Source organism: Urocampus carinirostris, chromosome 17 (assembly GCF_059441175.1).
Source record: "Urocampus carinirostris isolate Australia breed hairy pipefish chromosome 17, RoL_Ucar_1.0, whole genome shotgun sequence".
Lineage (NCBI taxonomy): Eukaryota > Metazoa > Chordata > Actinopteri > Syngnathiformes > Syngnathidae > Urocampus > Urocampus carinirostris.
Genome location: NC_142365.1, coordinates 31,160,530 through 31,185,763, shown reverse-complemented (window position 1 = coordinate 31,185,763; position 25,234 = coordinate 31,160,530). Strand labels below are relative to the sequence as shown.

The 25,234-nt window shown below is 40.5% G+C and overlaps 1 protein-coding gene across 2 annotated transcripts in view; it reads right to left on the bottom strand.

Annotated features, from left to right (window-relative positions):
• The window catches only part of fat3b (FAT atypical cadherin 3b), a 196,898-nt gene that overhangs the window by 61,613 nt on the left and 110,051 nt on the right, over positions 1-25,234 (bottom strand). For both annotated transcript variants that reach the window (XM_088321825.1, XM_088321826.1), the window contains exons 25-34: positions 23,727-23,880; positions 19,328-19,435; positions 19,080-19,263; positions 17,505-17,725; positions 12,981-13,433; positions 11,106-11,240; positions 10,112-10,448; positions 4,625-4,821; positions 2,589-2,742; positions 314-726 (exon numbers count right to left, since the gene is read on the bottom strand). In XM_088321825.1, the coding sequence (XP_088177951.1) occupies positions 314-726; positions 2,589-2,742; positions 4,625-4,821; positions 10,112-10,448; positions 11,106-11,240; positions 12,981-13,433; positions 17,505-17,725; positions 19,080-19,263; positions 19,328-19,435; positions 23,727-23,880 (2,356 nt within the window). The remainder of the gene's footprint in view (positions 1-313; positions 727-2,588; positions 2,743-4,624; positions 4,822-10,111; positions 10,449-11,105; positions 11,241-12,980; positions 13,434-17,504; positions 17,726-19,079; positions 19,264-19,327; positions 19,436-23,726; positions 23,881-25,234) is intronic.

The window sequence follows — 25,234 nt, the reverse complement described above, 5'->3', positions numbered from 1 at the left end:
GGGTGATAACGCTTCATAGGACAGTACCATACAAACTAATGCTTGCTGCCATTAATCACAAAGGAAGAAATGCAATGGCAAAGTGAAGCCACTAGAGAACAGTGTTGGCTTCATTTATCAGTGGACTTGTTGTGAAACCTGGTACACATCCCAGGCAAATTCAAGAACCTCACCAAAAATTCTAGCACTTTTCAATCCTTGAAAACACAACATTGAAATTAGAACATTTCTAGGGATTTCATGCACCCATAGAAATCATGTGATAAGTTAATCTTGCATGGAACAAGACTCAGAGTTTAGGGAGGTTGCCAACCTGTGTAAATAGCCCCCCGTGCAGCCCAGCTTGGTCACTGGCCCGGACACGAAGCTGGTATGTGTCCTGACTCTCTCGATCCAGGGGCTGCTCCAGAATCACCACCCCCGACACAGGGTCAATGGAAAAGAAGCCTTCAGCCGAGTTGGCCAATGAGTAGGTGATGGTCCTATTGAGGCCTTGGTCCAGGTCGGTGGCCCGCAGCCTCGTGATGAGCGTGTTGGGTAATGCATTCTCATATACCCTGGCAACAAAGCGCGAGGATGCGAAAGTTGGCGCGTTGTCGTTGACGTCCAGGAGTGTCAGCGAAACGTCGCAACGGCAGAAGAGCCCACCGCCATCCGTAGCTTGGGCAATTAACTTGTAAGCCGGCCGGCTCTCGCGGTCTAGCGGTGCCACTGTCCGAATCTCGCCTTCAACACACAAGGATATATTTTAACTCGATCTAGCAGTGAACTCCAGACTACAAAGTGTACCTGATTAAAGCCGCATTGTCGAATTTAAAGAAGAAAGTTAAGTTTGTTTTTATACAAGCTGCACTGGATTTTAACTCGCAGGTTTAAACAGCCATAAAAATGAACTTTTTCATGTCCATTTCTAACACAGAAATTCCAGCAGGGAAATGTCTAGTGCCGAGAAATGACACATGTTTCAGCGCTTAAGAGCCTGTTCTGCGATTAGAAGCTCTTAATCTTATCCAAATAACAGTCAAAATTAATAATTTGGCACTAACATATACGCAGGGTGTGACAATAAGATTCTCAAAAAAAGACCTCAATGTACTGTGGGCGACTGTATCCCCTAACCACTGGGGTCATAGAGGCACCATATCCTGTGGTGTGTCTGGGGAAAGTACAGCCTGGTGGTGGCCATTTTTCGGCAGGTCCATCTGGTCTCGAACCGGGGACCTTTTGCGTCTTAGGCGAATGTGTAAGCCTTTACAATCAGCCTGTAGACATCTGACTGATCTCAAGTGCTCCCATATTTTGCCTACATGACAAAATGATAGTGAGGAGACCAAGTAATGCTACTAATGGTACTAAATTAAAAAAGATCATTATACACGACCAGAAAGACCCTGTATTGCGGCCCATGTTTTTTATCAAGTTTTTGGTCCAGGGGAAGACCACGTGGTTTTTAGTACCACCACCTCAGCTCCCCCACCAATTATTTTGTGCTTTCCTTTTCAGAATGCCAGAGTATTATGAAGAGATATACTGAAGAGCACAAATACACTCTCTCACACACACTAACCACGGAGGAGGAAGGCACCTAACGCTTGAAGCCCATTTTCCGAAAATAAATTAAACCTCACTTTATTTATCTTTATAGAGCATATTATTTTATTAAATGTTTATTTTTTTTTAGTACAAAACAATACAGGTTACTTATAAATTCCTTAAACATACTTATATAAACCTTAAACATACATTCCATACAAAATATAGCACTGAAGTAACTTACGAACAAATTCAACTTAGGAACGATTGTCCAGAACCTAACTCGTTCATAAGTAGGGCAGCATCTGTATATTTTCCTATCGGGCCGAAAACTATAAAAAATAGACGTATTAGGCTGTTATCAGTCCGATAACTGTCAACCTGATAATGATTGTGTACTCCTTTTATATAGTATTAGAAAATCAATCTTCTCTTCATCATTTTGTCATGTGTGCAAGAGATGAGATAGCTTGCATGTTTACAGGTTGTTGTGATTGTACGGGCTTCTGAGTTTTGATCAGTACAGTACATTGAGTTTTGGAAGCTCAACTTCATTTTTTACCAGCTCAGTAGCCTAGATGGTAGGGCGCCCGCTTTGAGACTGGGAGGTCGCTGGTTCGCGCCTCGGCCGAGTCATACCTAAGACTTATAACATTGGTAAAATGGCGGCGCCCTCTGTTGGCTGCGGCTGCATCGGCTCGCTACAACGGGTCAGGTGTATTGACATTTCGTTCTTACAAAAGAATGACAATACAAAGGAAATTATTAATTATTATTATTGTTTTGAGAATGATTTTGCCGCACTTCTGTGTACATACCATTACCAATTTAATTAATACTGACTGCTGCGCTAAATGAGTGATATAGACAGCTACGGCAAATGAGTGTGTTCATCTCTGCCCAATATGTTACTTTTCTATACTAGGCATTACCCCGATGATTCTACCAAGCCTTTTCCCTTGACTGTGGTTTGACTTATTATTTAAAATGAATTCATCGAGAATGACAATGGCACTCATGTCTTCAAACATTTTGGGTGGTGTCATGCGAGGTACCAGTGTTGGCATCCATGTAGAAATCTTCCACTCCGATACCAAAAAGTGAGTACTGAATTTCAGCGCTGGAGCCCGAATCGATGTCTGAGGCGACTACTGTCAGAACACCCTTGTTGGCTGCAACGTCCTCTGGAAACGAAGCTCTGTACACAGCCTGGCACATGCAAAACACACAAACACGTGCGTCCCCATTATCCCCACTGACGAAAGCTAACCAAACAAGGTTAAGTGGTTCCTATTGATCGTAGCCCAAAATGGCCTCTGTGATAACACACGCTCAAACACAGTCTCGGGCCTTTTGTGTATTGTAAACTCATTTAGTAATTTAAAGTAAATTAGAGGCTTTAAGATTGTGAGGAGTAGTGACATCAAATGTGAATGCGCCAAACCTCACTTGTCTGTAATGATGCACATTGCTTACATAAATAAATGTCTTTGGGAACACAAATTACCCCAAAAGAGGATTAGCTTTAAGGAGGAAAAAACACTCATGAAGGTGAGAAAGGCTGAAAAAACAATCAAAAGGTAAACCAGAACTTTGCTCAGTGGAGCTTAAACCTGCACCAAGGTTTTTTTTATCCTTCTTCAGATAAGAACAAACTCAATCATGAAATCCAAGTGAAAGGTTGATTTTTTTTTTCCTTCATCACTATTTTGCCTAATAAATCAGCCAATACAACCCATTATGACAGTGTATCATGTAGCACCTCCAAGTGGTAAAAAAAATCAATCTTCAAATAAATCACTATAAATTAATTATACGCAAAAAATACATTGACTATTATAAATTGACCGTTTGTACGTTTACATCATGTCGCATTCCCTGGCAGAATGAGAGCCATGCTGGACAGCAACAAGCACTTGAGCACACGGCAGTTGAATAGGCAACAAATACCACTAACCACGATAATTGTGATTTATTGATGTTCCAAACAGCAAAGTTCTTGTCCAGATTTTGACTTTTATCCGTCTGGATGAAGACAGAAGATGGCGATGTTTATCTGCAAATCATTTGAAGGGACTCGCAACCCTCAAATTATTCTAGGATATTCAGCGAGAATTTTTACAATTTGATTTATTTCCAATGATTTATTTTGTTAAGTAGGTATTCACTCGAGATAAGAACAATTCTAGATATGACCACGATCTGGGAACAAATTCATCTCGTACTGTATGTAGCGGCACGCTGTTTACAAATCTTGGTACTTCTTGAAGATTTCCTAAAAATTAAAATAGCACCAACTCATAGTTCTTGGCCAGGGGTTGGGAAACGTTTTGACCCAAAGAGCCATAATTGCAAAACTATTTAGATTTTTTTGTTTACGAGAGCTACACAACCTTTTTTAAGACAAAAAACCACCATGCAGACAAAAGCTAATTTGATTTCACTGTGTGACTAGATGACTTAATAAAATCTATGAAATAACAATAATGATTGTGTCCCATAAAATATACCACATAAAATGTGTCTCCCTCCCGCAATTACATAAGAGAGTCGCGGTCGTTTTTGTCAAAAATAATGGTTTTATAACAAGGAAGTTCTTTTTTTAAAAATGTCACAAAATACTGCAAACATGGATACCAAAATATTTACCTGCAGTGCAGAGTGTGCACACCTTTTGTATAGCTCTGTCCATTTCTACCGCTCACCCAATCAAATTTCTCTAAGTGCTTAGCTAGAGTTTTTGGATGTTTACAGTTTGATCTGTGGGTTTTCATTATAAAGTGTCTCAACAATGAACACACGTCAATAAATGAGCTTCTATATAAAGGATTTCTTAGCTAAACGGGGTCTGTTAGTGTGACACCTTAATTGTAAACTGTAGTTGATACTGTGCCCTATATAAACTAGACCGAACCCGGTTAAAAAGCAGTGTTGTCTTGGCTTTTGGCATGCTACAATCAGCTTAGTGTGTAACATAGTAAATAGTTGCACATGTTCTATTTTATCTCCATATGTACTCATGAAATAGCCATATATGGCTCGCGAGCCATAGGTTCTCAACCCCTGTTCTTGCATACGGTCGCACTTTTACCTGGTTGCAGATTGGGTTGTTGTCATTGGCATCCATGACGGTGACCTCCACGGCGGCGCGAGCCACGTAGAGGCCATCGCTTGCCGTCACGTTGAGCAGGTATCGGTCTTGGCGCTCGCGGTCCAGTGGGCCGCTTACGTACACCTTCCACTCGCCTTGCACCAATGCTAAGCCGAACACACCGCCCACGTTTCCACCTGATCAACACACGCCACCATGATGTTAAAAACGGTTTCATCTTGGAGTTAATAGTTTCAAAATGTTATATGTTTACCTTGTTATCGGTATATCAACCTTTATTACCTAAATAATTAATTAATTATGGATTTCTTGGGAGACGCTTTTTTGTATTTTTAATTTCTCTTAGTAGATGACTATTTTAAAAATGTTTTAGGGCAAGGGTCGGGAACTTTTATGACCCAAAGAGCCACAAAAGCAAAATATTTGGGGATTTTATTTTTGAGAGAGAGCAACACAATATATTTTAAGACAGAATTTAACAAAACCGCCAAACCCACTCTCCAGACAAAAGCTAATATTTCTGCGCATTCTATTTCACTGAGTGACATTAGAAGATTTTATACCATTTATGAAATATTAAAGTGAAGCATATTAACAAATATACCACTTTAAAATTGTCCCGCAGTTACTTAAGATCCTTGACGTTTGTTTTAAACTTAATTGTTCTCGTAAATAATAGTTTCTGAACACAGTGCAAGCAGTTGTTTTGAAAATTTTAAACTTTCCAGATATACAGTATTTTCTACTAGCGCAGTGGGCGTGTGTGAGAAAGACTAAGGGCCCGGTCACACAGCCGTTTGCGTCTGTATCGCAGGTCAAATTTTGCGATTTTTTTTTTGCCCGTGGTTGCCCGCGATGCAAAATGCGCAAAATTGGCCAACCCGCTGTTCATCGGTGGTATGCCCGCAAAACAGACGCCGGCGACTGTTCCGCTTCCTCATCGCGTCATTTCCGCGTCATTTCCGCGTCATTTCCGCGTCATTTCCGCGTCATTTCCGCGTGTGGACCACGGGTATAAAAGCTGCCGAGCCGGTGTTGTGCCGAGAAATGCATCCCTGCCGAGATTTGTATCCCCTGGCTACTATAACCACTTTGACCTGGTTTTATCTCACTTTTCTATCACTTTTCAGGAATGTAATAGCGGACATATAACCAAAACCACTTTGTCTTGCATTTGTTGGGAATGTAATCGAACGGTAATGCACACCGTATATAAATCACTTTTGAGCAGGTAACATGTTTATTTTGCCCTTTTCTATTCAAATCGCTCGTATTGAAACTGTTATGCACTCTACCATAAAGCTTATTTCAGCATAATAAGCTTTATGGTAAAGTGCATAACAGTTCTCAAAAGTGATTTATGTACGGTGTGCATTACCGTTCGATTACATTCACAACAAATACAAAGACGGAATGGTTTAAGTTGTATTACATTCCCAACAAATGCAAGTCGAAGTGGTTTTGGTTATATCTTCGCCATCACATTCTCGAAAAATGATATAAAAGTGAAATAAAACGAAGTAAAAGTGGTTATAGTAGCGAGGGGATACAAATCTCGGCAGGGATGCATTTCTCGGTACAACACCGGGCTGTAGAAATCATAACCGCTCAAGACACAGTCCCGTGAAGATCAAGATTTCAAGCTATGGCACCGAAGAAGCCAATATGTTATTATTGTAATAGTTTTTCATTTTTATTTTATCATCTTTTTATGAAATGAAAAGAAATGTCAAGAATAAAAATGGATTAAGACGAGGTCACTACGGTGACGGGTATCCATTTTCACCCATTGACGTCTCGAGCACAACTGACGTGTGCTCGGCAAATCGAGCTGTATATACGCGGAGAAAGGCGTTTGACCGTCACACACGTGACACACGCTAATTCACGTGATAACACCGCGATACAGGCGCAGAACAAACGTGCTATGACCGTGCTCCACCCACGATTACCCGCTAAAATTTCGTGTCCTACCCGTGTGTAACCACTCCCTGGCCGCGGCCGTTGCACGTCGTTCCGTGTCTGTACCGCGTCATTACCTCGTGTGTACCACGTGTGCCGCCCGCGGTTACACGTGGTGTAAAGTTTTGAGCAGCGCAAAACTTTTTCGCGCGGCCAACCGCGTGTGAATTTCCGACCGCGTGTAAAGCACTGCTGTATCTCGTCTGTATGGCGATCTCAAAGCGTCCAACAGCGTCTGCTTCACAGGCAGAAATTTCTGGCCGTGATTCAGCCTCGATACAGACGCAAACGGCTGTGTGACCGGGCCCTAAGCAAGCTGTGATCCGCCCACCCTTACCGCTTATCCAATCAAATAGCTCTGTGTACTTGGCTGGCGTTTTTGGCTTGTTCTGTGAGTTTTCATCATTAAGTGTCTCAAGAGTGAACATACATTTATTTATGTCCTTCCATATAAAGGATTCCTTAGTTACGTACAGCTAAAACAGAAACTGTTGATGTGACACCAAATTGTAAACTGTACTGGAAACTATGCCCTTTATATATTGGACTAAACTAATTGCATTGTCAGTGTTACAATGGCTAAGCACGGCAAATTGGATTAGCACAGATTGAATTTTCATTAAGTACTCATTTCCATTTGTATTCATTCAAAGAGCCATGCATGGCTCACGAACCATAGGTTCCCTACCTCTGTGATATGGGCTTATATGCAGATATATATGGTACTTGACGTCGTCATTTAGTTTTTGGGGGGAAATACATTCTACTGTCTCTGTTTTAAACTGCACACTCTGTTCATTTGAGATTTTTTGTTTCATTTGGGTCGCAGCTTGTCATTTGGGTGGAGCAGTTGGTCCTTAAGTCGGACCAGTTGAGAACCAGTAATCTAAAAGACAATTTGTAGACTCTCAGCATATAATTAACAATACAGTAAGTGTTAGGGTTGCACTGAAAATAAATCTAGTGTTTGTGCATTGATAAAGCAATCAAAATACATTGCTGATCACAACTTTAAAAAGTGTGATGCAATTGGTTGCAAATATAAAGGAAAACATCAGAGGCAAGGAGATGTTAGGGAAAAACCTTCAATCGTGTCCCTGTGCAAACGAGGCGTACGTGGCATTTGGGTGTCTGACCTTTGATTAGGACACCTCCAATAAACTAGTGTGTGAAGAAGGAATGCAGAAAATGAAAGCAACAACAACCTGCGTTATTGCAGAAACGAAACACGTCCTGGCCAAGAAAACAACAGCAACTCTCAAAAGACTGCCGCGACTGCAACGGCTTGATCCCACAAAGGGTTTTAAAAACAGTTCCCTAATCCAAAAAAGTCTGTTTCACCGCAGAATAACAATCAGGTGCGCGGGAAACAGACGCCAAGTCTAATGAGCAAACAAAAAGTGACTTGGCGGCTACAAAAGAGAAACTAATTGGATAGGTGTGAAGGCAACCTATTTGTATTTCTACTAAATTCCATCAGATAGATAAATAATTCATGCCAAAAAACATTTGATTTTCAAATATATTTCTATTTTTTTCATCTGATTGAATCTTCCGTGGCATAATGTCTATCCATGTTTGATTTTTAGTTTAAGTGTAAATAAAAAAAGTGTGTTATCTCTTCAAGACCCATATAGGAAAATATGTTGTCATGTCTTAGATGGTGTTATAGGAGGCCTCAGGACAGGGGTATCAAACTCATTTAAGTTCGGGGCCCACATGGTAGAAAAAAACTAATGGGAACCTGACTTGTAAATTAAGGATAAAGAAAGGGAGGGAGTAAAAGATAGACAGAAAGAGCGAGAGAGAGAACAAATCAGAGAAAGAACGAGCAACGGAAAGATTTAACGAGAATGAGAGAAAAAAAAGAAAGCTAGAAATAGATAGATAAAAGAGACAGAATGAGCAAGAGAATGATAAAGAGAATGAGAAGGGAGAAAGAGAAAATAAAAAGAGAAAGAAAGCAAGAGAAAGAACATTAAAAGAGAGACAGAAAGAGACAGAGTGAGAGCTAGAGAGAGAGAAAGAGAAAGAAAGCGAGAGAAAAACGAGACATAAAGTGAGAGAAAGTGAAAAGGGAGAAAAAGAGAGACAGAAAGACTAAGATAGACAAAGAGAAAGAAAGAAAAAAGGAGAGAGAGAAAGAAAGAGGCATGAGAGAGAGAAACAGATAAAATAGAGACAAAAAGAGAAAAAGGACACAGAAAAGGAGAGAGAGAAAAAATTACAAAGAAAGAGATAAAGGAAATTGATTACAAAAGAAGGACAGAGAAAGAAACCCTAGGGAGCCCTGATTTGGCCCGCGGGACGCACATTCGACACATGTCCCTGAGGACATGAAGTATTTGTTAAAAAAAAAAAAAAAGGTGGGTCTTATGAGAACATTGTAATTTTACAATACTTGGTCAATGAGGGAGCAGAAATTCCTGTCGACTAGTTGTTTTGATGAACGAAACCAACAACATAGTTTTGGCATGGACCAATATCGAGCAATCTTTGTTTTGTCCTGACCAATATTATGTGATCACTTCAAAATGTGCTCCCCATCAATGCCAAGACCAAACCTATGGCTTTGGTCAACACAGAAAGGTGCATCTCCTATAACCAGGGGTAGTTCACCATTTTCGAGGGTAAATTCAAGCACTTTAAGCACTTTCAAACAATACTTTCAATTTCTTCAGTACAATTAAAAGACATCTTGTGAGATTAACAGAAGAATAACATGACATGTTTTGCCGTGTCTCTGAGTTGCATGTGGTTTCCTCCCCTCCACCTTATCTAGACACAAATGTAACCATGGGCCTCCCTAGTAAAATAAAATGTTTAGGGAGTCTGAGGGACATCAGAAGCTGATGAGCTGATGGTTGTTCCTCAGCCTTCTCCCAGCTGGAAAGTAATCAAGCATCTGCGCCTCTTCCTTTTGGTATTTTTTGTAAACAAATGCCTCAATGAACCTGACAATGATGTATTATACACATCTCTTCTTGCATGAGTTAAACCTTATTATAAAAGAAGACCAAAAAGTAGAGCTATATGAAGCGAACTGCTGTATAAGCTGCTACCATATCAAATAAATATTTGCGGTTGTATATGGGGTATGTGCAAAGTTTTGTAGATTGAAGAAAGTTCTACACATGTGGGCCAGGCTTTTATACAAATGTCCTACCCAGCGTCATTGTAAGTCTGAACAACAGCAGCCAATAACTACAGTTTATTGACGTAAAAGAGTCTTATCCTCAGTGCGGTCATGGGCGTGCCCCTATCCAGCTATCTAAATCACTGGGACAGGGAACCGGTTGCCAGCCAGTCGCAGGGCAAACAGAGGCATACAACCATTCGAATACAGGCTCGCTCATATGCGCTCAGATTTTCAAGGCACACTAGCTAACCACTCAGTCGCCATTAAAAAGTCAAGTACAGAAAAAAACCTACTTCACTTTGGAACAATATTAAAATGGAATTTCACAATGCCAGGTTTTACAGGTGTTTTTAATCTTCCCTCACCAGTAATGTAGAAGCTGACCATGCGGTTCTGGTCGGTCCCATCCGCGTCGGTGGTCTTGAGCACGGCCACTACCTCCCCGGGAGGGTCACTCTCTTTGACGGCGCCGCGGTACAACTCCCGCCGGAAACGCGGCGCGTTATCGTTGATGTCCGACACGGTGACGGTGACGGCGGCGCCGGAGAGCAGCGATTGAGTCTCACCCAGATCAGATGCTAACACGCGGAAGCTGTAGCTGGAGCACGCCTCGTGGTCCATTTCGGCGGCCGTAGTAATCCAGCCCGTCTTGCTGTCGATGGAGAACACAGCCAACGGCGCATCTTCCAGGCTGTACGTCACCTGAGAGCAGCGGTGGAGGTTTATGTGCGTCAGTCAGCACTGTCAAGTTTAAACTGGATTGAACATTCAATGTAAAGAGAGAAGACATTGATGGATTTTACTTGCAAGGGGCACAGGACTGGAGGCCCTCAGATGAGGGGTTCTCAAGGACCTCTTTCATAATGGAAGGCTTTTTATCTATTGATCCTTAGTTCAAAAGGAGCAGTATGTAACAAATTACTGTGCTGAGCATCTACATATGCAGAATGAGGCACGCAATTGTCCGGCCTGATGCCAGAGGGTGATTAAGACGAAGATTCTTTTATGGCGCAAACCTCAGCCCCCAAAAATAGAATTCGTGCAAGCTAACAGCAGGTCAAGCCATCTGATATTTTTTTTCACATTGCGTGGACAATTTTTTAAAATGGTGAATTACCTTTATATTGATGCTTTCGTTCAAACGGAACAATGTATATACTTAATTTATAAGTTAAGGGTAAGACAATAAAAGTTGTTTCTTTGCAAGAGTATATATTTTATTTCTGGCTTTGTTTATCAAATAAGGAATAAGAAGCAGATTCATTTATTTGTAAATCTAAGTGCGCCTCACCAGGCACGAAACTCACCGCACGTCACTGAATTGTATGTAGGATTTTTGTCACATGGCTGGTGACCCACCTGACCATTGGAGCCCCAGTCAGGATCCAGTGCCCGCACCTGGACCACCCTGGTGCCGACGGGCATACCCTCCATCACTGTGGCGACATATGTCTCCGTCTCAAACTTCGGTTCGTTGTCGTTCACATCCTTGACCTTTCGCCATAGTTTGTAGGGGTATTTTTGGGGTTGTTTTTTGCATTGCAGAGAAAGAGGGGAGACACAATGGGTAGTGATTAATCCAACTGCTTTAGTTAATGAGCCTCATGCTACTTCACTTGAATTTGCATAAAGTTATCACTCAGAAAACAGCCATTCATATGTGGTTGTCTGAAAAAAGGGGCTGCAACGATTAGGCAAAAATTGATAATAAAAAAAAATTCCTTGTCGACTATTATCACCAGACAAGTTTTTCCGACAGAGTGAAGGATCTTCTATGAATTTAATCTCTGCTGCGAGTTGCTCATGAGCAACAACATCTCTGTCTCGAGCGGTTACATACAGAAATGATGGCATCAACATTAAGTACACGTACCAAATCTTGCGTATCATGGCAGTAACTCAGTGACGCGCAACCATTTAAAAAGCACGTCGGACTCGCCTCTGTAAGATATATGTACCGGGGTAACATTCAAGCCAATCTGGTTTTGACGACATACATGCACTTTGCATTTTATACACAAAAATCTTGCTATATAAGAGAGCCTGAGTGTTATGCCAGACTGTGCCTGAGAAACATACTTGAAATGAATGCTTACAGTACAAAGAAAAAACATGAAAGAAGATAAACGTCAGTGTTAAAACTGTTTGACAATTGCTGAATTCAGAGCTAACTACATACAATTTGGAAGAAAAATATCTAATCACGAGATTCTTATCCTTTTTGGGGGATTTATTTTGTCGGTTAAACAATCCAGAACTGTTATTCATCAAAATTTTTAGTGGAAGTAATATTGACTTAATATATTTGGTAATTATTTGAATGGAACACAAGACCAATCGAGGAGAAAGACTGTCTTTTTTTTGGTCCTTTTTTTTCTTTTTCCCTACTTTTGTTTATTCTTTTTGAGCTTTTCAGTGCTTTTTTTCTTGATGTTTTCTTTTCTTCTTTTATACTTCTCTCTTTTCTTTGTTTCAATTTGTTTCTTCCTTTTATCTTCCAACCGAGTTTTTACCTTTTTTTCTTGCTTTTAACTTTTTTTCATATGTTTCCTGTTTTTTTCCTTTTTCTCCTTTCCTTTTTTTATCTCTCCTTTTGTTTCTTTTTTTCTTAGCTTTTGGCTTTTTTTCAGTTTGATATTTTTTGCATTTTTGCTCATCTCCTCCCTATTTTGTAAGTCATTTTGGGCATAATGTTACATAATAATTGTGAATATATGGAATGAAGCAACAAAAAACATCTGAAAAGCCAGTAAGGAGCTAAAAGATCCAGCTCTTTCACAAAAACCTTACAGCCTTGTTCAACTCAGTAAAAATTTAGCATTGACTTCCAAATACCGCATTTAAAATATACCGCCAAAAGGAGCAGTGTTGTTTTTACCTGCATGCATTGTACTTTTGGCAGAATTTGTTCTGAAATCTCAATCACGAGCCCTGAATTTTATGCGCTGGATAGATTTCCTTGTGTGGGGAGAAAGTCTGGGCAGTGCGCAATTAATTGCGCAAGTACGGAGTTTAACGAAAACATTGGTTGCAGCCCAAAAGTGAAGTGCTTTTAACTTTGACGTACAAACCCATCATTGGCATTGAACAAGCTAAAATGGATAGTGTTTTCTAAAGCATATTCAAATCAATACAATTCTTTCTAACACATACAAATCAATGAAGTTCTCGATTAAAAATCCATCCTTTCCTTGCTCTAACACATTCAAAATCAATTGTCCTCCAGCCACTAACCTTGACTTCCACATCAACACTAGTGATGGCCTCGATGAGGTTCCTGCGGGCAGCCGCGACCACCTTGAAGCGATAGACGGAAACGAGCTCATAGTCCAGGGGCTTGACCAAGCGTACCAGCCCCGTGTCGGCCTCCACCAGAAACGTGCCGCCCCGGTTGCTGTCGGCAGTTTCTCCCGCCACGGCGGAGAAGGTGGCACTTTGGCCAGCCCCCATGTAGACGGAACCCAATGCTGTACCGGCTGGTGTGTCCTCTGGGACGGTGAAGGAGTACTGGGGCTGGCTGAAGGACGGGATGAAGGCGTCTGCAGGTACCACGTGGATGAAGGCCGACACTAGCGAGTGTTTGGCCGGCAAGCCACAGTCAGTGGCCTTGACGAAGAAGGACAGCACTGTGCCCTGGAGGTGGGACACTGAGCTCTTGGTCATCATCCAGCCACTGTCCGACTCCACCTGTGCGACAGGGCACACTGTCAACAAGGGTTTGGTAACATGTACAATGACACTTATTAAGAGCTGAATTCATTCCAGTACCCTGCTCAAAGCTCTAATTGCTTGTGTTATGAGCACATTTTTCCAATATAAAATAATTAAAAACGAATTGGTCCGATAGCGCACACTGTCAGTAGCGGTTTGGTAACTTACAGAGGTACTTCTTCTTACAAACTGAACAAATTCTAATATTGTGCTCATAGCTTAAATTGCTCAGGTATTGAGCAAATTTTACCGATATGGAATAATTTTAAAGTTAAAAATCCGACAGGGTACACTGTCAGTAGTGGTTTGGTAACATATACAGTGGTACTTCTCACGACATCAATTAATTCCTTTATCATGCTCGTAGCTCGAATTGCTTCTGTGTAAAAACACATTCAAATAGTAATGAAAGAGAAAAAATACAGTAGGGCCAAATAAATTAATATTAAAGAAATAACATTTGAGTTTATTATGCACACCATAACAAATGTGTGAAAGTGCTGTGGAGGAAGGCGGGCAGCTGCAAGGAGGAGTGACGGAGATCGCATAACTTTATTTTAAGGGTTCTTTGATCGATTCACATTGTTTACATCACATAACAAATTTTACACAGGGAAGAAATATATTGCCCATTTCAGCTCTAATCTGGATCATCTGTGTCACTGGTGTCAGACGACAAGATCATCGTAGATTGCTAATTTTGAAGCAAATATTTAAAAAATGTGAATAATTATATGATAATTCATGTATTTTTGTTCAATCGAAAAACATATGTTGTTATTTTTTAATGAAAGAAGTTTATTTACCACAAGGATGCACTAAATAATACATCAAGGAATTTAGACACCTGTTCCAAGTGCTTTCTTTGCACTAGCGATGAGTAAGATCAGGTCGTTTTGCCTGCTTCTGTAAACCCTCCTCCCAACAAAAACACCTGGAGAGGGATGGGCATTGCCAGTCTGTACTTGCCCAAGACACACCAGAGGAAAGGGAGCCCTTATGAACCAAGTGGTTAAGGGATCCGTGAAACATAAATTCTACATAGCTTGTCTTGCTTTGAGTAAATAGGTGCTGCGTTGTTTGAAAGGTTTATTATTGCTTAATAAGGAACATTTGCAATCATTATTAGGGGGAGCAATTGGCGGAGGTTGAGGTTGGTGACTGTTGATGATACTTAAGCACTTACTGTACACTTAAAATTAAATTACTAGAAATGTAAATAAACACTCACAAATAAAAATTACAGCACATTTTTTGTATCTTTTATATTTTTGCAGGGTTGGGTAAGGTTACTTTAACTGGATTACTTTCAATTACTGTTGGATTACTCCAATACCAAATATGCTAATAAAAGACAAAATAAACTAAATATGAATTAAATTATGACTCACAACACGCGGTAAGCTTTCTCTCCTGGCTTTGATCTCTTTGATCTCCGGCAAAACTATCATACAGTACAATGCGACAGAAACAAAATGAAAATAAATCCAAACAGCTTGCCAACATCATTTTTGCCGTTCCATGTATTCAGTTACTCCCCAAGCCTGCACAAAATTTAGTAATTTTATTCATATTTAGTTTCTTTTGTCTTTTATTAGCATATTTGGTATTGGAGTAATCCAAAAGTAATTGAAAGTAATCCAGTTAAAGTAACCCTACCCAACCCTGTATTTTTGCCAGTAGTAGTTTGCATGACCAAACTGGACAAGCAGATACTGGAAGTAAGCAGTCTCGAGCGGGCTTTAGATGGCCTTACGTACTGCTAATGAACTGGATTTTCCTATGTAGAGTGAGCAAGATTTAAAAAAAAAACGAAATTCTCATGTTTAGAAGTGCTCAAATAAAGTGGCACCACTTTTCTTTGATTGGCTTTAATTTGGATGATTGTTAAGTAGGGAAGTAAGCTTTTATTTTGGTAGGAATCCCACGCTCTGGGCTTGCTCTTTTGCAACTGGCTTGTTGCTTTTTATGGACTAACTACATTGATTTGGCAATTCTGGAAAAGTGTTGTGCAGATAATGCAGCTATTTGGTAGGTTTGCCACTTGTTGTTTAGAGGTGTCGATGCTTTTTTTTTAGTGTCTTTGTTCCATTGCCAATGGGTTCATAGGACTCTCAGCCAATAGTTTTTTGTAAACAAAATGGCTTTGATTAAGCCATTTGACAGTTTTATTTCTGCCACCTCAGGGAATTATTTTGTTAAGGTTTGACACTTCCTTACTTGTTCCATAGCCATTGGCTCAATAGAATTATTTCCCAGTATATTTTCTAGATCAAATGACTTAACGATGACTTCCCTAGCCTTGGTGCTGTGGAATGATCTGCCCCCTGAAATTGCTTAAATTTAGACTAAAAACACACATACAATCTATAGCTTATGAATGACCTGTATTTCATCTTGACAATATCTGTTTATTATTTTTATTGCAACATCCGTTACAGCCTGGTCATCCTGGAAGGGAGATTACCTCATGTGCGGTCGCTTCTAAAGGTTTCTTCATTTTCCTCTTGTTAAGGTCTTTGAGTTTTTCCTTGCCCTCATGTAGGTTTTAGACCAGGGGATGTTGTAATAATAGTCCGCAGTTTGCAATAATCTGTGGTCTGTTCAGCCTTTTTAGAGTCCCTGAGATTAAATGCTATACAAATAAACTTGACTTGACTTTACATGACTTGAATTAAATATCCATCCATCCATCCATCCATCCATCCATCCATCCATCCATCCATCCATCCATCCATCCATCCATCCATCCATCCATCCACCCATCCATTAGCTGCAGCGCTTATCCTCAGTAGGGTTGCGAGGTGCTGAAGCCCATCCCAGCTGTCTTTTGGCAATGGGCAGGGGACACCCTCAACTGGTTGCCAGCCAGTCGCAGGGCAGAATCGAATATGTTATATTAAAAGTTGAATGAATACAGTTTTACACCTGAACCAACTCACCACACTATACAAATTCAACGCTTCCTTCTAGCAGCCGAAGAAAACATTTGGTTTGCATTCATTTGAAATATCATAACTTTTAAAATAAATGACCTGGAGACTCGCTTCGTTTTTAGAAAGACTCAGACTATGGGCGATTTTAGTTTCAGAGCAAGTGTCTGGCTGCTTAAAACATTTTTTTTCATTTCACTTAAATTAATATAATATGTCAACTTAAGGGCAGCACGGCGGCGCAGTGATTAGAGCGTGTGTGGCACAATTCTGAGCTCATGAGATCGAACCTCCTGTGTAGATTTTGCATGTTCTCCCTGTGTTTGCGTGGGTTTCAATTGAATGTTAGTTTAAATGTTGTTTTTATTAATTAAATGTTGATTTTAAGGCCGCTTTTATTTAATGAATGTTCCTTTTTTACTTGAATTATGGCACTCTTGGGCCTGTATAATAACATACTCTCACCGTAACACTCCGGAGCCTCCATAACTTCTGTCACTGTGCCGCAAATGACACTAGTCGAGCGAAAAGGGAACAGGGAAGGGGCATAAGCGATGCTAAGAATCCAATGGCTCCAACCACTTAAAGGCAGTGGAGTATTTCCGACACTCTGTTGTTAACATTTTTGTTTTGTTAGAAGTTTTTCCTTTTGTATTATTTATCTAGCGAATTTTATCATATTTAAGCCTACCCTGTCCGTCATTAATGAAAAGAGTTTTAAACATGCTATAATTTTTGGCCGTGCTTGGGTTGCGCATTGCCTGAAACAGGCTGGTTACACCCATGGACTTATATCTAGTGTTTTTCATTTAGGCCTGTCCTGTACTTACTTAAGGGAAAGAGTTTTATATTGCTATAACTTTTGGGGGTGTTTGGCGTGCATTTAACATGCCTGTTCTAGTCCATTGCCTTTATTTTGGCAGGCCACTCAATCAATAGCTTTCTTGCGTGCAAATCGGATTTCCCCAGACTTCAACTGTTTTTTTATGAGGTTGCCACTCAATAACGACAAGCGCCCCGTTAACAGATGGAGATGACTCACAAGGATTATAAAAGGATTGTGACATCATCTTCACCAGTAAATGATATACATCAGTTGATAATCGTATCTGACCTCCAGGACATCAACCAGGGACAAGCGTGCCTCACTGTAGAGCGAGTAGACGATCCTCCCATTGGCGCCAACGTCTGGGTCGCTGGCTTGAATCTGCGTGACCAGTGAGCCTTTGCCCACATCAGCCTTGATGCTCATGCGGTATTCCACCGCCCGGAAACGTGGCGCATTGTCGTTTTCGTCAGCCAGCACCACTCGCACCGTGCAGAAGGACGCGCGGCCTGGAAATCAACACGGATCAAACTGATCTGTGTTCATGCTGTAGTCGTAAAGTGCTGACGCTCTCGAGAGCGGATTAATCAGCACTCAATGTGAATTTATAACCATGAACGTGTTAATGTGGGTACACGACCTACCACGAGGTTGCTAAAATGACATGTTTATTCAGCTGTTGATTCAGTTGGAGGACAATATACATTTTAAATGTATTCCCAGACAGATTATTTTTTTTAAGTAGGCACAGAACGTATAGTGTTCCTCCCCACAATTATGCAAATATGGTGCAAAATATTTCACGCACCAGGGAACTTGAGGAATTTGGTCTTAAAGTTGATCTATCCGGCTTGTTTGCCTTAGAACTGTGACATCATTAAAGGAACATACCACTTTTAAAATGGTGCATCCCGTTAACACAACATATGAACAGCCTCCAACTGACAGTGATTGTAGTGAACCGCAATTGCATTGAACCATTTCTGCTTGGAGGTAGGCGATTGTAGCTTTTTGTTTGTGTTTCTCGCCGCGTGTGTTGTTGTTGGTATTACTTTGTCCAGCTAGCTCCCCGTTGGCATCGGGGCTGCCAAAGGCTGTCCTGTTTTGTTTGCTCCCGGTTGGTGCTCGTTGACTTCCCGCTGCGTTTTTGTTTGGCCGTCTAGCCTGGCGTTAGCCGGGGGGCTTTTCGTTTGTCGCCGTTGCTACATTTCATTGTTGGTTTCCGGTTAATCTGACAGCTAACTGCATCTTTTTTTAAGCGCTAGCCTAGCGTTAGTGCTGTTTTTGTTGTGTTCCTTGTTTTGTTTATTCCTGGCTGACTTTGTGTTTGCTTTTCGTTGTTTGTTCCCTGGTAAACTTGGCTGCTCACTGCGTGTCTTTTCCCGGCCAGCCCCCACGTTTCTTCAGCAATGGTGCGATGACCTTTTGTTGATTGTTTTGGTTACCCCCTTTTGGCGGCTCTCCTTGTGTTTCTTTGCCAATTAGCACCTTTTGGCTGCTTGCCTTTTGTTGGAATATTATAGCATCAGCCTGCGACACAACACCTAGGCATTCTCCACAAAAACAACTAAAACTTCACTTAAAACACTCGTAACCTCTCCGACTAACTAACTAACTAACACGTAAAACAATATGGCGACTGGCTTGCCAGGGTACAGGTGTGTGACATCGCAGCTCAGGATGACAAAACCAAGATGCTGTCTTCAAAATGCATTATATCAAAAAATAGTTGAAATATAATAGGTAGACGGACGGACAGATGAACAGACAGAATTTATGTAAAGCATTTACTATTTCCTCACATTTTGCATGTTAAACACCTTATATACGTTTTAGGCTTTGAACATGATTTGATGAAGGTACCTCCCCCATCCAGTGCCATGACAGTGAGCAGAATGTCTTTGTTGAGAGGGTCCTCTCGGTCCAGCCTTTGTTGTGTTGTGACCAATCCGTTGGCATCCACAGCGAAGCGGTTCTTCCCAAAGTCATTGACAAAAGAGTACGTAATCTGGCCGAACAGCCCCGAGTCTTCGTCGGTGGCGCGCACCTGCCACAGACACAGATTAAGTGAGGCTGCACGATGGGAGGACCAGATCTTGACTCCAACGAACCTGTGTGACGATTGAACCAGGCGCTGCATTTTCAGAGACCTCTGCCAGGTAGAACCTCTGACTGAACACCGGACTGTACAGGTTGGCTCCTTGCAGATACAGCGTCACCTGGATGTTACCATCAAAATCAACGTTGTGCATAGGATGATTCTATTGTTGTGGACGCTAACTCCTAATCAGTGATGTTTGGTGAGGTATGTATTTGTTGAGGCACAGTCATATTTCCAAATAACCTACATTTGTTTCATCGATTGATTGGATTCTCGAGACGAGTATATTTTTCATGCTTTAATTACACATCCAAGTTCGTTGGCATCTCACAACATACAGTAAACCACACCTACATTGCATATTACCGAATCTTATTGGAATATGTATTCTGTGTAGCACTATTTAGTTTTCTATATAACACTCTACAGTGGGCATTTGCACGTCACACTGGGTATTTGTATATTGTATTCTTTTTGCTTTATTATTGTATTGTTCTCAGCTCAGGGATGCTGCTGGAAATGTGAATTTCCCTTTGGGGATGAATAAAGTATTAAGTATGCTTATCTCCTTAACAATCTTGTTTGTGACTGATCGTGATGTGTCTGTGATGTGTACATGTTGAAAGTGCAGGCAAATATTGAATCCCAGTCTAAGCTTTTGATGGTATGTGGTATGACATATTTCAGTTACTGGTGACATCAAACAAACTCTTAATTTGTTAAAAAAAGAACTCTGATAGTTAGGTCTGGAGGTCTTCACCAAGCACGACCAATATGCATCCATCCATTATCTTCACCGCTTATTCCGAGTAGGGTCGCGGGGGTGCTGGAGCCCATCTCAGCTATCTTCGGACAGTGGGCAGGGGACACCCTGAACTACTTGCCAGCCAGTCGCAGGACACACAGGGACAGACAATTTCCTCGCTCATTCACACCTAGGAACAATTTAGACCGGCCAATTAACCTGACATGCATGTTTTTGGAATGTGGGAAGAAACTGGAGTTCCCGGAGGAAACCCACGCAAGCCTGGGGAGAACACGCATACTCCACACAAGAGGTTCGATCTCACGACCCCAGAACTGTGCCGCACACGCACTAACCACTGCGGCCGTGCTGCCACTACCAACATCCAGAATTGAAAATGTAAGTTAAAATTCCCCCCAAAAAAAACTAAATATGTAGAAAAAAGTGAGTTACGTTAATTTATTTTAACAACATCCACATCTGCTTTTGTACATAAGACGAGTTGTCACAGGTCCATTCTTACAGTCTTCTCATCATACGTCCTGATCCGGTCACAGCAGGAAAGGACGTTAGCCTTAATTTCCCGGGCTGGCTCTCAGCACAAGTACTCAAGTTCTGCCCAGATATGGGTAGTAACAAGCTACATTTACTCCTTTACAATTATTTGAGTGAGTTTTCAGACATTTTTTACTTCTGGGAGTATTCTCAAGTCATAATACTTTTTACTTTTACTTGAGTAGATTTGTAAATAGGAAACTGTACTCTAACCCTACTACATTATGATACATTGAACCCGTTACTTAAGTAAGTACGCGCATTCCTCCGCTTGCTTTCTTTTCCTCTTCCCTCCCCTCTCGTTTTGTTCTGTCTGCTTTGTGCTTTATGTATTCCTTTGATTTAAAGTAATATTAAGCTATTTTCAAATAAAATGAATGTATTGTTGATTGGATGGACTTTGATGCTCTGATTAAATAGTTGTTCAAAAAAGATATCGATAAACAAGCCGTTGCTAGAGTTACTCAGTACTTGAGTAATTTTCACTGTTACTCAAGTAAATATTTTGATGACTACTTTTTACTTGTGCTTGAGTTATATTATTCTGAAAAAACACTACTTTTCCTTAGGTAGACATTTTGGATACTCTACGCACCTCTAGATCTGCCTATTGGTTCCTACCAAAATTCCCAAAGTGCATATAACTAGAAAGTGTGTGCCAAATTAGAATATTTGGTCTAATTATCGCCATCTGCCATGAGACAAGAGAATCGCCTGCCTTGCAGACGCTAAGCCCAATATTATGGTACATCATCTCTCTCTCTCTCTCTCTCTCTCTCTCTCTCTCTCTCTCTCTCTCTCTCTCTCTATCTATCTATCTATCTATCTATCTATCTATCTATCTATCTATCTATCTATCTATCCTGGCCATATCCCTCGAGAGAGTTGAACGACAGCAAGACAAACACATACAAAAACAAAGAAAATTAAAAAAAAAGGGAAAAAGTAGCAAAAAAAATGTTTTACATTGTAACATTAATATTAAAAAATATTTACATTGAAAATTCAGCAATTTGGAAAAAGAAAATCCCAAAATTTGTGGAGTTAAATTGGAAAGCACGTGAACACTGAAAGTATACAAATATTTAGTATATTTTCAATGTTATATTTACATGATTACAGTTGAGGCGGGGCTTCACCTGCCTCCCCTAACCGCACGTCACGGAAGCGAACCCATGAGCTTGTTTAAATGCAAGCAGTGTTTTCCTATGCTAATCCAACCTATGAAACACAGTCTCCCTCAGGTATTTTTTTTACAATGAGAATAATCACCTGCAAAATAAAACACTGGTTACCAAACTTATACAGTGCAATAATGACAAGCGACGATTCAGTTTTGTATTTTATTTTCATCTAGTATCACTCTCTGTTATACTTTGACCCTTACATTATTATTTTACACCGTGCTATTTTCTCTTTTAAATGCTCCGTTCGTATGCCAATGCAAACTTAATCATATTGAAAGATACTGCACCCAATCTTTAATAAACACCATGATCCGTTTACACATTTAAATCATCGAGTTAGTTCATAGCCAAGCATGGTGGCAGCTTGTCAATAGACCCTCATTTCAACGTGTTAACCGATGGGCTGCAGATGTGTTTTGGGTCGAACTTAATGCACTCTCTAAAAGATCACACTCCAATATCTGTCACAGTACATGATATAATGTGACGCTATGACGACAGACTTCAATATCACCGTAGGGTCAGGCTTGGGGAGTAACGCACTAATGACGTGGCAGGAAAAAAGACGTAATCAAATGAAAGGTGTATTTAGTGAAAATAAGGATTTCTCTCCAGGGTTACAGTCTTAAAATTATATTTACATATACTTAATGCGCATATACACAGATTGCTGTTCGAGGATGCCTTAACCGCCTGGGTCATTCTGGACAGTTCCTGGCCCTAAATTGGGTCGTGGCAAAGTTGGCACCAGTCCACTCCTCCTGCCACTTTGGACTGTGCCTTGGAGTATGATCTTGGCCAGGCCTGATTATATTGTGACATGACCATTCCACTGCAGTTTTCGTCTTTCGTTTTTTGTAGGGCTGATGGTGTTCGTCACATGTGCTATGTAGCTGATGCCTACTGGCAATTGGGGCTGTGATTTGAGCTATCCTGGCCATCATTTCTGGGTTTTAACCCCTCTTTTGATATGACACCTCCAAAATGTTTAATTTGTTGACAGGTTCAAACTTTGTGGTGATACCCTGGAGGTTGATGGTTATTATTTTTTTTTTTTCTCTGCTGATTTAAATCCCATACTGGGTTCACTACTTTAAGAAGGCGATTGACTAGATGTTTAAGTCCCGCTTCAATATCATCATCAAAACAAAGGTTATTAACATGATGAATTTATGTCTACGAAAGCTGACTGTACCTTCATGTTACTACATGGTTGAAATCTGAGCACTTTTTGTAGGACTACAATTAACTACCTGACTGTCGGCGTCTAAAGCCAGTTCCGACAACTCTCTCTAATAAAGATTCCTTTGAAACAAACGCAATTGGGTCCGAGATTCCGTCCTGGTTCATGACACTGACTAAGGTTTCCTCAAATTCTTGTTTATGGTTACAGTACATTGTTCATTTATCTTAACAGTTACATTATCTATATTGTAGTAATGTTATCTTTTATTGGCATATTAAGTATTGAAGTTATCCAAAATTCATTGGAAGTATTAAAGTTACATTACGGCAATGTTATGATATTTCAACAGGTAACAAGTAACTGTATTGGATTACATTTTTAAAGTAACACTCCCAATCCTGCCTGGGGTGTATGGTTGTGATTTTTTCGCCCTCTACATTTTCATCCTTGAATTTATTCTTGGAGATTCTGTTATAATTAGGCCAAAACTGCAAAAAAAAAGTTCACAGTTGTTCGCACTTGATTGCCATTCGAGAAGCGTTCTCTCTTAATATGGGCAATTATAAATCAGCTGACATAGCCAAATGCACTCAGCAGAGCATTGCACTCTGTAGCCACTACTGTCAGTAACTCCGACGTGACGCGAACGCGCATTAACCCAGGCCAAGTTGCAGGTCAAACGTCAAGCAAACGCCGGCTAATTGAGCAAAGAAGCGGGCCGAACTTTCGCCATCACCTGGGCCATGTTGGTGAAGACGCCGTCGGACACGGACACATTGAGTTGATAGGACTGCTTCATGCCTTGTCGCTTCTTGTTAGACAAACGCAGGATGCCACTCTCCGCCTCCATGGAGAAAGCCATGTGTTCGTTACCAGACAGGATGCTGTACCTGGGCAAAAGAAAGGGAGTTGACAGCTTTCGTGATATAACTTGCCACAGGATCAATGAAAAGTTTGGCGAGGCAAAAATGAGAAAATAAAGAATTGATTCCAAAGTTTGCATCGGAATTTCCCTCAAATTATTGCGCATCGCTTTTGTTTCCTTTAGCAAGAAACAGTTAACATGTTAACCACTAGAGGGCACTCGAAGACGACTATGCATGTTCTTTAAAAGGCAGAACAGTTACCATATGCTGTATCATTTTATTTGGATGTGCCTTATAGTCCGGAAAAACTGGTGAATATTTTTTTTTTAAATTAGGGTTTTTAAGTGGACATCAACTGAAAAAAGATGTTTCAAAATGTCATTCGCCTTATAGTCTGGTGCGCCTTAAATACAGAAAAATATTTCACAAAAGGCTGGACTGGACTTCCAGTACTAATTAAATATAGTTATTTTCACATAAAATAATTGATACAAGAAGTTCAAAAGCACAGCACGGCGGCTAAGTGGTTAGCGCGTCCTCGGCACAGTTCTGAGGTCATGGAATCAAACCTTCCTTTGTGGAGTTTGCATGCTCTTCACGTGCTTGCGTGGGTTTCCTCCGGGCACTCCAGTTTCCTCCCACATTTCAAAAACATGCTTTTCAGGGTAATTGGCCGGTTCAAATTGTCCTTAGAGCGAATGAATAGTCTGTCAGTGTGCCCTCCGACTGGCTGGCAACCGGTTCAAGGTGTCCCCTGCCAACTGAGCACAGTTGAGATGGGCACCAGCACCCGTGCAAAACTACTGAGGATAAGCGGTGCAGATAATGGATGGATGGAAGTTCAAAAGCAGCAAAAAATAAATTCACTGTCAAAAAAAATAAGAAATTACTTTGGATATAAATTAAAACAACAGTTGTCAGTAGGTTATTTAATTTAATGAGATTTAATTTTAAAATATTTTCTGGGCCTATTAAGTTTTATTACTTGATGCTGAAATTATATGCTTTTGTTAATTCTTGTCTCAATTACTGTGATATATTGCTGTTTGGGAATCTGGTCATCTGGAAAGGGGGGTTACCTCATGTGTGAATCCTTCATTTTCCTCATCCTGAGATTTTTGAGATTGTCCTTACCCTCAAGTAGTTTTTATTTCAGCTAATGTTTCATGGTGGTCTGTGCATTTTTGTGTGCAAGACTTTTTGTGAACAAGGGCTGTACAAAAAAATATGACTTGACTTGAAACTCGAGTTATGTAATACTACTAATACTACGAATAAACATAATAATAATAATAAGGGCAATACTACTACTACTACTACTACTACTACTACTACTACTACTATTACTAATAATAATAATAATAATAATAGTAATAGT